This window comes from Cetorhinus maximus, chromosome 10, assembly GCF_964194155.1.
Source record: "Cetorhinus maximus chromosome 10, sCetMax3.hap1.1, whole genome shotgun sequence".
In the NCBI taxonomy this organism is placed as follows: domain Eukaryota; kingdom Metazoa; phylum Chordata; class Chondrichthyes; order Lamniformes; family Cetorhinidae; genus Cetorhinus; species Cetorhinus maximus.
The window spans coordinates 105,910,450-105,927,210 of NC_135888.1; the positions used below are offsets into that span (position 1 = coordinate 105,910,450).

Sequence of the window (16,761 nt, forward strand, 5' to 3'; positions counted from 1 at the left end):
ATGTTTGGTGCATATTGGCAAATCTTTTAAAGCATGTTAAGAAGCAATCACTTAGAAGCAGGATACAATTCAACATCTGATAGTTTGGAAAATACTTCATATTTATTCATAACTAACAAATCAGCCTTAATTACTGAATATTTATATCCATAATTTAAATGCTGCAGAATAAACGGAGCAATTTGGTGATAAAAAGCTGACTCATTTATGAGCATCTTCCACTGCTGCCCAAGGTGTCTGGTGCAGCTTCTCTTTGTGGTAGGTTGTGACCAACGTCTGTATGAGTTCAGTCCTGGTGTTCATGCTCTTGTCCTGTGATCAACCACTTAATACTATCTGACTGTACTGTACCATAAACTAAAAAAACACAGACAAACAACACAGAGAAGACAAGCAGCCAGTCAATGCCTCTCACTGCAACACTGGGAAGTGGACCGCTTAGATCTTGTTCCGTCACTTCAATGGTGCCATATGCTTCTATGCCTGGAAAGCAGATCAAATTGTTTAAAATGGATTGCAATGAAATGCAGATTGTATTTGAACATGCTAAAACTGTAACTATTACTCTTTATCCTGTTCTGAACTATGCTATTTTCTGGTTTGACCACTCCAGGAACAGATAAATGGAATAGACATCAGCTTATTAACAAGTTTAAGAAAGGAGGCAGTGCACTGAATTAATAGGGAGTACTATTATGTGCTGAGATACACGATGGGTCTCCAAACCATTAAATTCCTAGTCTTAGTTGCCACATGTGGGACGATGCAGAGAATTCCCTTCACCACAGGGAAGGAAGAAAAATTATCTAGTGCGGATAGTCTGTCTTTCACCACATTTTATGACATTCAGATTAAGCTTGTTCATGGTGAGGGTAGCAATAATGGTCTTGGAGCAAACAGCCCCTCCACTGTCTCAGCTGCAGTTTGTAATTACAGTGCAGGGGAATAGAGGGAGGAGAGTCAGAGTAAGAGAGCGTGCGAGAGAGAGAAAGAGACAGAGATAAAGGAAGGGATTTTTGCCTCCAAATAAATATAGACTTTAAGAAAGTAAATCAGTAAAACCTGCCCAAAGCAAAATTAATACTGTAAAACAGGAACAATCTTTGATCTGAGATACACTTGAATGTAACATTGGGTCAGCAAGTCAGGTAAACCGGGTTCAAGTTCCTTGTTCTATCTAAATTGTACAAAAAGCTACTTGGTACTAGCTCATCATGAGATGGTACTAGTCCCAAATCTTTATCTGTACCCACAGAACAAAAATAGCTCTTATTTTAAATAGAAATTAAAATTCTGCTGAATACCCAAATATAAATGTACATTAGTGAGAATTGCTACTAACCAGTTTGATTAAAGATGAAAGCTCTCAATGTTGGGAGTGTTCTGTCGGTATGGTTAAACCTGGCCATTGGCTTGACACCTTGGAACAAGAGGATGTTGGGAACAGCTACAGTACCAAACCTAGTAGAAAGACTTAAAGTAACAGAACCAATAGTTAATCCAAAGAAGAAGAGCTGGCATTGAGCATCAAATACCGATTTGTATTCATCACTTTATATAATGTACAACACTTAGAATTTCTACTTTCAAAAAAGTTGCTTCTGCAAATCGTCAAATCCTGATGCTCCAACTTAGAAATCATTTTCATTAACGATGAAGAGGAAGACTCAAATGGAACAATTCTTCCATTTACAGATGAGACAAAGATTTGAGGTCAGTAACTGAGACTAACTAAATTGGCTGCAAGCCAATTTAGATAAGTGAACATACTCATGCATCTTGTAGATTATAATATAACATTTTGCTTTTGTCACGCTTCACAAATGGGCGAGACTTCTAGGTCCAGTGCGCATTTGAGAATTCTATAAGATTGTTGTAACACTGCTGCTCATGACAGTATCACAAGAAAGCTCTGCTCAAGTGTGTTTGCACACGAACACAGAGCTTTCTTTCTCAAAACATTTTTTTAGTGCTTTTGAGAGAATGGGAACGACTGTTCAAACAATCAAAACATTTAAAGAAAAGTGTGCATAAGCATTTATTGAAGTCATATTAAATCTGATAAGACCCCACACTGGAGTTATAGTCCAGGTGAGCCTAGAATTTCTAAGAGATGGTTTGGATACTTTACAAGATGCATACTGAAGAAATATGCACTTTTTATTTTACATAATCTTACTTTTATTCCATTCCTTTCTTTGTCCTCTAGCATTAAGTACAATCCTCCTATTTTGATATAATTCCTTGATGAGGTTTTGATTTCCTCAGAAAATGTTACATTCAATATCATATCTTATATAGTGTATAAGTAAAGCCTTTATTTTCTGTCAGCTGTCGCAAATAGAATCCTCGATGAGACAAGGGTGCATTGCACCACTCAGTCACAATCGCACCAACAAAAAACATTAGCAATAGTAATAGCAAGCATAAAGCGTAATCAGTTGAGAAAGCTCAGCAATGGAAGCCACGCTATTAAATAAAAGTACAAAAGAATACATAAAATTTGCAGGGATTGGAAAGATTATGAAATAACAGGGAGCATACAAGACAGTAGACAACCTTAAAGCTCACAGATTAATCAGAAACCCCTCACTTTTACTTCTTTAGTTTAAGAAGTAATTTGAGCTTGCATACTCATCGTACTCGTCAGCTGTTCCAGGATTCAAGGATGGTGTCTACTCAGGATCATGAGTTTCTGCCATGGATCTTAATGTGACTGAACAGGCGATTCTCGACCCACAGATCTTTAGGCACATGGAGCAGGACGTCCCACGAGGTACTGGGAGAGAGTTTGCAGGATTTCTTTCCTTTTCTTTCCTTCTCTGCCGCCGCTCTGCCTCATCATTAAGATGTGACTCAAAGCGTGATGCAGCTTGATGGACATGTTATCACCAGTTTGAATGAATGGTAGCAAACTCCTCCCAGTCATTAATGTCAATGTTGCTATGCTTCCAAGGAGAGCTTCAGAGTGGAAGCATTTTCTTTGCCCTACCCTGGAACATTGGCCATTTAAAGTTGAGAAAACAGGACCTGGGACGGGGGCATTTTTCGGCCTACCGGACACATGTCCGGTCTATTGAAGTTGATCTTGCAGGAGCTTTGCCTGAATGCTTGTGGAACTGGCTTTAAGAAGGACACTACTGTTGTTCAACGGTCCTCCTGTTGAATCCAGAGAATATGGAGGAGGTATTGCTGCTGAAATTTTTCGAGCGTTCTTATGTGTCACTGATACACAGTCCAGGTCTCACTGCAGTACAAGAGAGTGGTGACAATAACTGCTCTGATACTAGGACTTTTGTTGACTTGCAGAGATCTTTGTTGTCAAATACTCACTGCCATAATTTGTAGGAGGCTGAGCTGGCACAGCTAATCTGGTGTTGTATCCCCTCTTCAATGGTGGGCTTTTGAGAGAGGTGGTTGCCAAGGCATAGGAAGTGCTCAATATATTCCAGAGTGTCTCCTTCAACATATATGGGAGATGGAATATTTAGCTAATTGGGTGTAGGTTGATAAATGTTGACAAAACAAAACTCACAAAGGACAGGCCAAGCCCTTGCATGTAGAATTGAAGAGAACAAGAGTGGCTTGCAAATCTGGTGCAGAGTGGGAATGACTATCGAGAGAAATACCTCAGTAGTTTCCACAGAAGTCGGGTGGGGTGGAGGAAGCGAGGATAAAAGATGGGAGTTCTTCTTCCTCTCAAATCACTAGGATAAATGCATGGAGGCTTAATGTGAGCAAAAACCCACCAGCTATGAATACCTCAGCTGGAAAACCATCAGGGCCACAGGCTTTGTTTTTCATCTGTTTGATTACTTATTGCATCTCTCCCATCAATGGTGGTTCAGCCATGGATTCTACCATTGGGTACTATGGAGAGCGAGTATAAGCTGCCACTGTGGATTCACAATTGAGCAGAAGCTGTTAAAGATATTTTTTCCAGTGTTGATGGATTGCAATGTCATCTTTCACCATCCTGTGAACAAAGAGGCTTTTGTTCTAATCATGATGGCTAGCATATTGTTGGATCTCTTGGACTCTCTCTTCCCACCAAATGTCTATTTATCTCCCAAATTTGTCTTTGGGCATCAGGCTTAAGCTGTTGGCATGCTGCTTTCTTGATGTGCAATCTTTGGTTGTTCTGCCAGGCAATGAAGGCTGCTCGTTTTTGTTCCTGGAGGTCATATGTTTGAGCACCATTTTTGTCTAACCAGTCCTGATGATGACGACACTCAAACCCAATGGTCAGGGGCACAGGAGCCTAGTACAGCTGACTTTATATGATCCCGCTGTTCTGGAGTGGAGTTGGATGTGTGAAGATTTTCCAGATTGGTTGTGAGCTGCACTTGGAATTCCTCTCTTCGGTCAGGCTGCTTTAGCGCTGAGATTTTGATCTTCTTCCTCTTGGACTTTTGGGTCTTGCCATGTCTTGATACTAGGTGGATGTTCTTCAACAATCATACAAGTCTATGATCTGTCCAGCAGACATCAGTCCCCTGTATGGATTGAGTGTTTTTTTAATTCTTTCATGGAATGTGGGCATCCCTGGCAAAGCCAGCATTTGTTGTTCGTCTCTAATTGCCCTTGAACTGAATAAGACCTTAAGACATAGGAACAGAAGTAGGCCATTCAGCCCATCAAATCTGCTCAGTCAATGAGATCATGGCTGATCTGATAATCCTCAACTCCACTTTCCTGCCTTTTCCCCATAACCCTCAATTCCCTTACTGTTTAAAAATCTGTCTATCTCAGCCTTGAATATACTTAACGGCCCAGCCTCTACAGCCCTCTGCGGTAAAGAATTCTACAGGTTCACTAGCTTGCTAGGCCATTGCAGAGGACAATTAAGAGTCAACCACATTTCTGTGGGTCTGAAGCCAAATCATGTAAGGATGCCAGGTTTCCCTTCCCTAAAGGATGTTAGTGAACCAGATGGATTTTTACAATAATCAATAGTTGTCATGGTCACCACTGAAACTAGCTTTACGCCAGCTGTAAAAGTGGTGGGATTTTAACCCATGTTCCAAGAGCACTTGCTTGGGCCTCTGGATTACTAAGCCAGTGACATTCCACTACACCACTCATTTCTTAGGCCTTTGCCCCAAAGAATTTTAATATGCATATAGACTGAACTAATCAAATCGGCAAGGGCAGCCTCAAGGGAGAGTTCATAGAGTGTATTAGAGATTGTTTCTTGGAGCAATATGTTGTGGAACCAACCAGGGAGCAGGCTATTCTGGATTTGGTTTTGTGTAATGAGATGTGATTAATTGATGATCTCATAGTAAAGGATCCTCTAGGGAAGAGTGATCATAGCATGCTAGAATTTCAAGTTCAGTTTGAGAGCGAGAAACTTGAGTCCCACACTAATGTTCTGGAGTTAAACAAAGGTAACTACATAGGCGTGAGGGCAGATGTGGCCCTAGTGGACTGGACAGGAAGACTACAAAGTTGATGAACAGTGGCAGATATTTAAGGAGATATTCAATTCCTCCCAAGTAAAATATATTCCAAAGAGGAAGAATGATGGTAAGAGGGGGAAAAAGCATCCATGGCTAAGCAAGGAAGTTAAGGATAATATAAAGGCAAAAACTAAGGCATACAAAATTGCAAAGGTCAGTGGCAGGCTGGAAGATTGGGAAACTTCTAAAGATCAACCAAGGGTTACTAAAAAACATAATAAAAAGAGCAACGGTAAATTATGAAAGAAAACTAGCGCAAAATGTTAAAACTGATAGCAAAAGCTTCTACAAGTATATAAAAGGAAAGAGTGTAGCTAAAATGAATGTTGGTCCCTTGGAGGATGAGACTGGGGAGTTAATAGTGGGGAACGCAGAAATGGCAGAGGCGCTTAATCAATATTTTGCCTCACTTTTCACGGTGGAGGACACTAGTACCACCCCAATAGTAACAGGCAGTGCAGAGGATACAGAGAAGGAGGAACTTAGAACAATCACCATCACTAGACAACAAGTACTGAGCAAACTATTGGGATTAAAGGGTGACAAGTCCCCAGGACCTGATGGCCTACATCCCAGGGTCTTAAAGGAAACAGCAGCAGAGATAGTGGAGGCATTGGCTACAATATTCCAAAATTCCCTGGATTCTGGAAAGGTTCCAGCGGATTGAAAAAATGCTAATATAACTCCCTTATTCAAAAAGGTTGTGGGGGGGGGGGTGCAGGGAGTGTAGGCAGAAAGTAGGAAACTATAAACCAGTTAGTTTAATGTCTATTGTTGGGAAATTGTTGGAATCCATTATTAAGGAAGTAGAAATGGGGCATTTGGAAAGTCAAAATGCAATCCATCAGGGTCAGCATAGTTTTATGACGAGTAAATCATGTTTGACTAACTTGCTAGAGCTCTTTGAAGATGTGACAAGCAAAGTGGAGAATGGGGACCCTGTAGATGTAGTATATCTGGACTTCCAGAAGGCCTTTGATAAAGTGCCGCACAAAAGATTACTACACAAGATAAGATCTCACGGAGTTAGGGGTAATATATTAGCTTGGATAGGGGGTTGGCTAACCAATAGAAAACAGTCAGGCTAAATGGATCTTTTTCTGGATGGCAAGCTGTAACTAGTGGGGTGGCACAGGGTTCGGTCCTTGGGCCCCAACTATTTACAATCTACATTAATGACTTGGATTGAGGGATAGAAGGACTATAGCTAAAGATGACACCAAAATAAGTGGGAAAGTAAGTTGCAATGAAGAAATAAGACATTTACAAATGGATATGGACAGGCTAGGTGAATGGGCCAAAATCTGCCAGATGAAGTTTAACGTGGATAAGTGTGAGGTTACTCATTTTGGTCGGAAGGATAAAAAGGCGACTTATTATTTAAATGGAGAGAAACTTCAGAATGCTTCAGTGCAAAGGGATCTGGGTATCCTCATGCATGAATCGCTGAAAGCTAGTATGCAGGTACAGCAGGTAATAAGGAAGGCAAATGGAATCTTGGTACTTATTGCTAAAGGAATAGAGTTTAAAAATAGGGAAGTGTTGTTGCAACTGTACAAGAAATTGGTGAGACTGCACCTGGAGTACTGTGCAGTTTTGGTTCCCTTACTCGAGGAAGGATGTAGTTGCATTGGAGGCAGTTCAGAGGAGGTTCACTAGATTGCTTCCAGAGATGCAGGGTTTGTCTTATAAGGAAAGATTGAGCAGTTTAAGCCTATACTTGCTAGAGTTTAGAAGGATGAGAGGAGATCTAATTGAGGTATAAAAGATGCTAAAGGGGTTAGACAAAGTAGACGTGGAGCTGATGTTTCCTCTTGTGGGGCATTCTAGAACGAGAGGCCATAGTTTTAGGCTAGAGGGGTGGTAGATTTAAATCAGAGATGAGGAAGAATTACTTTTCGCAAAGGGTTGTGAATCTGTGGAATTCAGTGGCGTGCAGTGGATGTCGGGATGCTGAATAAATTTAAGGAGGAGATAGACAGATTTTTAATTAGTAACAGGTTGTAAGGTTATGGGGAGAGGGCGGGAAATTGGATTTGAGGCTGAAATGAGATCAGCCATGATTGTATCAAATGGCGGGGCAGGCTTGAGGGGCTGAATTGCTTCCTCCTGCTCCTAGTTCTTATGTAAGAATGACATGATCCAGGAGGTGCCAATTCTTTCATCTAGGATGCCTCCATGTGGTTTTGTATTTGTCTTTCTGGCAGAGGAAGGTGTTTGATAATAATGAGGCTATGCTAAGCACACTTTGTCAGCAGGAGGACACTATTTTCATTGGCTTTTCCCTCCCTGTTTTTCCCAATGGTTCTGCTCCAGATATTGGAGTCATGGGCAACCCTGACATTAATGTTCCCCAGAAGGATGATCTTTTCTTCTTTTGGGATGGCAAAAGTTCTTTTTGAGAACTTCAAGGTCAGAATAACATCTTCATCAAAGTTAAGAGTTGGGAATAAGTGCTGATGACAGTGGCATATTGGATATGACTGAGCTGCAGGTGCAGTGTCATGAATCTTTCATTTATACAATTGGTGAGTTCTGGCAGTGTATCCAAGATCCTATTCCAGCTGGCAAAACTAACTTTGTGGACACGAGAGTCACTGTCAGCCTTTCCTTTTTCAGCAGAGGGTGTATTGCTCTGCTTGTTCCTTCAGCTGCCCCTCTCCAGGATGGCAGGTCTCACCGTTGGCGGCGATGTCAGTTGGAGTCTTAATAGCTTATGTGATATGACTGCAGTTCTTCTTTCCGGGCGGTCACTCTTGAAATTATCCATGAATGTTCTAACATTTCAAGTTGCAAAATTTAAAGTTTTCTTTCTTTAACCACAAAGATGGTGATTCCAGAGGATCCCCGGCCAGGAGAAAGTGGGACAGCCTATTTTTATGGCACCTTTTCAAGCCCTTTCCCCGTTTGGGGTGAGAAGGAGGTATCCTGAAGAGGACTGCTCAGTCACAGATGCTGCTGCCCAAAGACACCTCTGTCCAAATACGGTGTCCAATCACCTTCATGCATCTGTGACTTGTGTGAAGATCCTTGACTAGGAACTCCCAGGTTCACTGTCCTGTTCCTGGTGCCAATTCTCCATTGCCACAGGACTTGGCAAATGTGCAAAAGACTTTGATTAACCTAGGCGTCACTGTCCACACAATCTTGACGGGTTGGTAGTCAGATTTCAATAATATGTCAAACGATGATGACTGGAACCACCTTGCTGCTGCAGCCACCTTCTGCCTTTGCAGCACGGTTTTCTTTCACCTGTTCAGCCGTTGAGGGCTTTTTAAGATCGCATTTTGTCTGGCACCTCCCTCCGGCCTTGCCGCCATGGCTAGCCCTACCATAAGCACTCAACAGGATTGCTCAAGTGACAAGCCTCTCCACCACATCAAAGTGGCAATCATATTAAAACCTTCTAAAATGTTCTTTGATTCCTCCTATGTCATGTGTCAACTGGGCTAAGGGACAAAGTAACCCGTTCCAAAGTTCTTTATCCATTGTGCATCTGGCCCCATTAGAAAGTGCAAAACAATGGCTGTGGGATACTTCAACCTTTAATTTTCCCTTCTTCCTATGGGAATATGCGAGTCCTCCACTGTTCTGAGACAGTGGAACAAGGATAATCAAATCTACTTCATCACTGTGGAGCCAATGGTCTGCAACACACCCCCAATCATTTGTTTATGGTCCTCTTAGGATTAAAAGTTGGACTCAGCCCATTCATCTTGGAAGCAGTCCATGTTCAAATGCAGCAAGACCTGGGCAATATTCAGGCTTGGGCTGACAAGTGGCAAGTAAAATTCGTGGTACACAACTGCCAGGCAATGACCATCACCAACAAGACAGAACCTAATCATCACCCCTTGACATTCAATGGCATTACCATTGCTGAATCCCCCACTATCAACACCCTGGGGATTATCGTTGACCAGAAACTGAACTGGATTAGCCATATAAATATTGTGGCTACAAGAGCAAGTCAGATGCTAGGAACCCTGCAGCGGGTAACTCACCTCCTGACTTCCCAAAGCCTCTCCACCATTTACAAGGCACCAGTCAGGAATGTGATGGAATACTCTCCACTTGCCTGGATGAGTGCAGATCCAACATCACTCAAGAAGCTTGACACCATCCAGAACAATGCAGCCCACTTGACTGATCACCCCCCATCCACAAACATTCACTCCTCCTCCACTGACACACAGTAGCAGCAGTGTGTACCATTTTCAGGATGCACTGCAGCAACTCACCAAAGCTCCTTAGACAGCACCTTTCAAACCCATGACTGCTACCATCGAGAAGGACAAAGGCAGTAGATGCATGGGAACACCACCACCTGCAAGTTCCCCTCCAAGCCACACACCATTCTGTCTTGGAAACATATCACCGTCTCTTCACTGTCACTGGGTTAAGATCCTGGAATTCCCTTCCTAACAGCACTGAGGGTGTACCTACACCACATGGACTGCAGCGGTTCAAGAAGGCAGCTCACCACCACCTTCTCAAGGGCATGTAGGGATGAGCAATAAATGCTGGCCCAGCCAGCAAAGCCCACATCCCCTGAGTGAATATTAAAAAAATTATTATTCACTGGCAAAAAAGGCACCATGAAATCAGAAATTAAGCTAAACTTGTGGTTTAACCAACTATAGTCAATGACTAAACATAAATGGCCCAACTGCCAAAAGTCAACATCTTACTCATCCATTTCTTCCCACTAAATTATTGAAATAACAAAGCTGGAAGGATGTTTTTTAAAATGTTTAGTAGTTTGGCAAATGATCAAGATCTGTACATTATCGTGAATTCTTATTGGCTTATATCATATGAAATACATTGCATTTCAAGTGCAAGATTATTTAACTCATCTCAATGAAATCCTGTTTCCAACAAGTTAGTCCAAAATGTGCTTTTAAGTACCTGCTATGCTGAGATGCATCCAGTGCCAGAAACTGCAGCGAGGGGAAAGCACGTGGAAGTGCATTGAAATGTGGACCAAGGTCTGCAGAGAACCGACACCATGGCGTGTAGAAAAGGACTACAGAGCAATCAGTGCCATTGGCATTCAGGAATTCCATTAGGTCCTGTAAAAATATATTGCATCCATACCAATAGTATTTAACACAGTCCAGAGTCAAAGAAGGAAAACAGTAGAATAAAAAAGTATTCTATTTAGCTATTTATACATCCTCAGGGCCTATACTAAAAAGAAACGCATGTATCGTGTAACAATGAGCTAAATATTGCATAGAATGTTTCATTTACAAAGTTCCCCGAAAATTAAATCCACTGTGCAGTTGCTGGTAGGTTCGCACTTATCCTACTGTTTTGGCAATTCAATCTCCTGCTCAACCATATTACTTCCCTAACTCTTCCACCCACATTTTTATTGTTAAAACTTTTCGGTACCTCCTTGTAACGGCACCATTCTTTTCCCAAGAGGATAAAGGTTTAGAGCCATGGCACATCTAGCAGCAGCTAAAGATGTAAAAAGTATGCTGTTGGTGACTCATTTGCCAATTTTCCCTCCCCGATCAACCACTTGGTGCAGTGGTGGGCAACCTGCAGCCCATCAGGGTTCTGAGTATAGCCCGCAATCGGCATGTCCCACAAATTCTAGGTATGCAAACGCAGTTAGCAAAATTATTCTATCCTGGATACCATCTTGGTTATGGCACTGGTGGATGTGGGAGGTTTTCTTATGTTACTTTTGCCAGTAATTTAATTTGTCCCTAATTAAATAATGGATCGCTTTATGTTGAAACGATGTGATAAAGAAGGAGAATCAAGTGCAAAATCTAAAAGTACAGAGAAAGAAATAGCCAAAATGAGGAAAATCAGTGACGAGGAATGGTAAAAGAGAGTTGGGAGCTGGATTATTTTGTTATTGAACAGAAAGGGAGGGGCCATTTTGCTTAATTTGCAATGAGGTAATACCAGTTCCAAAAACAAATGCATCATTCTTCTCACGTAGCAATTTTTCCGGTAGGTTCTGCCCAACATGCTCGACAGCTTCCAAATCTGAAGGAAGTTGTGGAAACATTTTCTATAGCTCATTATGAAATATTCACTGTGTATTAAATGTATTTAATCTTATTCCATGGGGTCATGGTTAGTGCACATGCCCAATTTCAATCTTGTGGCCCACTGAGATAAAGGAGGGCCACTCATGCAGCCCACTCACTAGCCTAGGTTGCCTATCACTGACATAGATGAATAGCCAATCTCAGCTGTGCACTAAGAAATTTGTGGGTCACATGCACATTTTTCACCTCTACAAGTCACAGCATAAACAGATTTTGATTCTGTAAAACCACTGATGCAATTATAGAGACTTTTCTCCTATTTTTGCCTTCCTCAAATGACAATAACTTCTGTTAGCATGCAGTTCCACTTTTAGCTCAGACAAATGACTGTTCTTCAAGTAAGTCCAGACAGTAAGAGCTGGAGGCTATTATCATCACGATGGCATTACAGCAGAGCCCAAATTCTGTCCTCAACCATCTCCACAGATGCACACTTCTTATACATTATGTCGTTAGATAGAAGCTAATTAAATATTGGACTTTCCAGTCTGCGTGACTCAGTGCTACGCCAACCAATGCCTTTACTCACTAGTTTAACAGGGTACTTCTTATTCACACTATAACAATAAAAAGCTTTTTTACCTAGATTTAAAACATAATTCATTAAAGGGAGCTGATTTTAATATTTATACAATGTTGTTTCAAAAATCTAGATTAAATAACCCCTGAAAAATGTTCTGGTCTCTGTATCTTAAAAGATGCTCGTGCAGCACATGACTGCAATAAAGAAAATCTGTAAGCATTTATTACTTATGTCTTTGTGCTTTGGCATCACTCAGTAACTGAAGTATTTAAAACCTCAAATGCATTTGCAGATTTTTTTTTTAAACTCTATCTCCTCTTCAGGTTCCCCCAGTCCCCACATAAAAACTTCTGAGCAGAGGGCAGCCAGAGAACTGGGCAGCATTGGTTCAAAGCATGTAAAACAAACACAGAATGACCTATTTTCTATCCCTCTAGGAGAAAACACTTGGCATCCAGTCTGCACCTGTCCCTGACTACAAGGATGCAATCATAAACTTTAACAGGGTATTCTGAATGCCAAAACATGCATCATCTCTCTGTGATACACAAATACAATTAATACCTTTTCTCTTTAAGAAACTTTCCCACTTAATTTCAGGTGCAAATTCATGCAACGGACAGTAACCAGTAGAAACATTTTGCAGAATGATTCCTCATGATTAATTAATAGCACAGAGGTCCTTTATTGCTTAATGCAGCAGCTCCAGCTTCCACTAATTAATCAGTGGGGAGCCATTCAAATATTCAGGCAAGAACTTGTATGAAAGCTGCAAATCTGGAGCACTTACAAAGCTAGAGGGGTTGTCAGAATCGGAAACACAAAATCTGCTTTTTTATTTCTATCAGCACTAAAACTTCAAAGTCACTGGGCCAATAAACCAAAGTATCTTTAAAGTCCTGGTTTACTGTCAGTCAGGTAACCTAGTAATTACAGCTCTGAATTCCTAACCAGATCATCGCAAAGAATGACATTTTGGATTGCAATTTCCAAAACTGGGACATAATCTTTATGCAGAAATTTCTGAAATCCAAGAAATAAGGCCACAGTAAAGTTTACCTTCTATCCCACAGTTAGTTTGTAGCTTCTTTCCCTGGATGGGTAAGCATATTGAATATGAGAGAAACTGTAGGTACAAATTCACATCCAGTATGCTCCAGTGTTACAGTGCCAACATTTTACTATTAACAATTTTTGCACCTATGGATTTTTATTCAATTATCATTTCAATTTCAAGAAAAAGTTCCAACAAACCATACACCAGAGAGGAACATATGCCTGTGAATTCCAATCCCATTTATACTGTAGTAAATAGGAGCTGAGCAAGGACCAGATGTTTCTAAACAGGAAAGGGAGAAAAAATTTAAAAAAAAACAATCATGTTCATGCTTGGCAGCAAATGGGTATAAAAGAGCATTGGCAGAGACTTAGAAAAGGTTTTGGTCCTGGAAAAAATGGAAGGCTCATGTTAGAGTGAAAAAAATGCTACCATACATATGCTTGAAAATGGCAAAAGGTTACGCAAGGCTTTGTCAAAGAATTAGCAGCAAATTCTCAGAAATTTATCTAAATTGTAAATTCCTCTTACTTGTGTGCTATTAAGAATTTGGACAATGAAGTTCTCTAATCCAGTCATATTTCTTTCATCACAGTTTACTTTTGGTGCTCTGGCTGTTTCAGTAGCATTTGCTTCTTCTGCTGCTGGGTTCTCAACTTGTACTGGTTCCAGAATGCCAGTTTCTCTCTCTCCAAGCAGCTCTCCCTCCTGACTACCAGATGGGATATATGTAAGGGAAGGAAATATCTCCTCTGGAACACTGCATTCTCCATTATCTCCACTCACATCTGTACAGGGAGTATCTTTGACTTCAAAGGCAGTGTGTTCATTTTTAATATTCTGAATAAGAGACAATATTGCTTCTTGATTAGAAGGAATTCCAGTTCCCAGAACAGCATCAGCAATTTCTGCTGTTGGAAACTGTATTTTTCTTTTAGTTTGCTCATCCATTCTTTCAACTTCAACATCACTGGCTGAATTGGAAATTATATCACTCTCTTCCGGAGACAGATGTTTTGAAGGACTACCATCTCTTTGAACTTCAGCTGTTCAAAAAAAAAAACATTTTTCTTTGATTAAAAATTGTAACTACATAAACTTAAGATGCCAAGATTTTTTAACATATAGCTGGAGCTTTAAGAGGCACAACTAAAACTGCAATCTTTAACTTTTGAGACTTTTTTCCAAAATGGGAACACCACAAATATGAATATGTAAATTAGATATGTGGCAAATAATTAAAATCAAAATTTCTTTTGGTAGAATTTTTCCAGAATTTAGTAACCAATTTCCTATCATATTGGTGTCCCACATTTTACAAAGCTGAGTTTGTACAATGTCCAGTTATACAAACATAAAAAATTATCAAAATATGCTTCAAAGCTTCTATTAGGTCTGTGCTGCTTCAAACTATAGTTCCAGAAGGGAGGACAGTGCCTGTGCTGGGATATCCTTTCTTGAAGACACTTGTCAATTTTGTAAAGGCATTTATTTAATTTATCCTGCATATACTATGACTACCACTTCTGATTCTGATTCTGACTAGCTTAGAATAAAGTTATTGATATCATTGTAGGTTTTTCCTGTAATTCACTGTTGACTGCCAGGAAGTTTTGTTTCTGTGTTTTCTATGTATTTTACAATTACTGTTGATATTTATATCCAATTACAATTTTTAAAAAACCTGAAAATTTAGCTAATTGACAAATATAAGTCTGAAACTGTCTGCTCCATGCTCAGACATCATTACTGACCACGGAGAAATGTTAGAAGTAGGACTTGAAATAGCTTAGACTCAAATAGAAGTGTTACAATTGAACTAAGACTCATTCCATATGCTCTTTACTTTTGTTTTATTTCTTTATTCATATAGGATCGTAGGCTGGAGTCCATTCATCATGTGTCAGCTCTCACTGGTTAAAAAGCACTCTGGGTTACAAAAGGCACCATATAGCAAGTTTTTTTTTATTTCTAACAGTACATTTAAAAAATCCTAACCCAAGTCTTAGTAATAGAAAGGTTATGGGAATACCATTTGTGATCAGAGCAATAGTGAACCGAAGAGTGTTGATAAAGAAAGATCTAACATGCGGCCATTAAAAAATAGATGTAATAACTACTGGTTACACTTGTAAGCAACATTACAAAACTAAGATATGAAACAATGATTTTCACTGCTCCATTGAAAAATATAGAAGAGCTTAAATAAGTTAGCCATTACACTGTCAGAACAGGAGGACAGTGCACACACAGTTCTACCTACTCAATGCCCCATTATGCCCTAAGTATCAGACCTGTTCTATCTATTCAGCCAGTTTATGTTGAAAAGTTGGCTCTTCAATGAGGTACTGTCTCTACATGCTATCATCTGCTGAAAAAGTCACTAATTGTTTAACCTAGGTTGCAATTTTTTAAAAATACACTTTTTAGCACCTTTAACAAGCTCAAGATGTCCCATTTACAGCCAATGAAGTACTTTTGAAGTGTAGTCACTGTTGTAAAGAAGGGAAATGATGCAGCCAAAATCATGCCCAAGATCCTGCAAACAGTAATAGGGCAATGAATAACACAGGAATTTTAAGGTGTTAGTTCAAAAGATCAGTACTGGCCAGGATACCAGGGAGAACTCCCTTGATCTTCTTTGAATAAAGTAGTACAATCTTTTACATCTATCCGAGAGAGAAGGCAGTACCTCGGTTTATCATCTCATCCAAAAGACAACGTCTTCAACAACTTCCTCAATATTGCGCTGCAGTCTGAACCTAGTTTATATGTTCAAATCTCTGAAGTGAAGCCACAACCTTATAACTCGGAATGATTGCTACCACAATCAGTCTAGGGGCCCTGCCTCTTTGCAGACAGTGCGACATGAATCCTCTCTCTGCACAGCTCCTGCTCTGGGATACACACCATTCCCTGTCGGTGCAACTAAGAGCGCAGGCAGCAGCCCTTCACTCAATCGATAACCCGCCAGGTCACTCACCGTTCGCACTCACTCTGGTAACGGTCAGCAAGGCCATGAATAAAATCGCTTTCAACCCAAAACTGCCCATTCTGTCCACTAACAGGAGACAGCATTAAGTGATTGGGATGGAGGCCTCCATGCTCAGAGTGGCATCAGTGCCTTGTTCCGTGATGGGCCGGAGATAGGCGCACAATAACTTGCTAGCGCGCAACCTCTGATTGGCAGCAAAGCTAACCAATCATCTGCGGCGTTTCTCCGAGCGGCCCTAAGGGCCAGCCAATAGACGAACAGGAAATGACAAACACGGGCCGGAGGGGGTGGGCCTTGTACTAAAGTTTGTGTGAAGTGCAGTTGGTTACTAGGAAACGCGGTGAAGGTGAAGGAACTTCCTACAGGAAACAGGCTGGCCATGAAGGGAACAACACCTGTCATCAAACACTATACCAGGCTGGACTCATTACTCCACCGAATCATTTATTTGTTTCAGACGCTTTACATGGACAATTATTGTTACCACATCCTATTGTGCAGAAATGTGCGAGGCTATGCTTTATCCTTTCATCTCTGATTTTCCCAGCTGAAAAAAGGGAGGCCACCTTTATTGGTGCCTCAATGTTTAGCCCATCACTGAAACAGATTAGCCGGTCATTTATCTCATTGCTGTTTGTGGGATTGTG

General features: G+C 40.7%; 1 protein-coding gene across 1 annotated transcript; it reads right to left on the bottom strand.

Moving 5' to 3' along the window:
• Positions 1 to 80: 80 nt before the first annotated feature.
• On the bottom strand, positions 81 to 16,280 carry txndc15 (thioredoxin domain containing 15). Its single transcript, XM_078550935.1, has 5 exons — positions 16,103 to 16,280; positions 13,651 to 14,165; positions 10,374 to 10,537; positions 1,343 to 1,473; positions 81 to 483 (listed from the first exon to the last, which is right to left on the bottom strand). Exons 1-5 carry the CDS (start codon positions 16,170 to 16,172, stop codon positions 287 to 289), a joined length of 1,077 nt encoding a protein of 358 aa, XP_078407061.1. The 5' UTR covers positions 16,173 to 16,280; the 3' UTR covers positions 81 to 286.
• Between the last annotated feature and the right edge of the window lie 481 nt (positions 16,281 to 16,761).

Bases quoted from the DNA above. Each gene is read 5' to 3' on its own strand.
- txndc15 (XM_078550935.1), bottom strand. From the start codon at position 16,172: ATGGGCAGTTTTGGGTTGAAAGCGATTTTATTCATGGCCTTGCTGACC. The intron at 10,538-13,650 runs GTAAGAGGAATT...ATATTTTTACAG, and splicing joins AAATTCTTAATAGCACACAA to GACCTAATGGAATTCCTGAA. The intron at 1,474-10,373 runs GTACTTAAAAGC...TGTTACTTTAAG, and splicing joins GATGCATCTCAGCATAGCAG to TCTTTCTACTAGGTTTGGTA.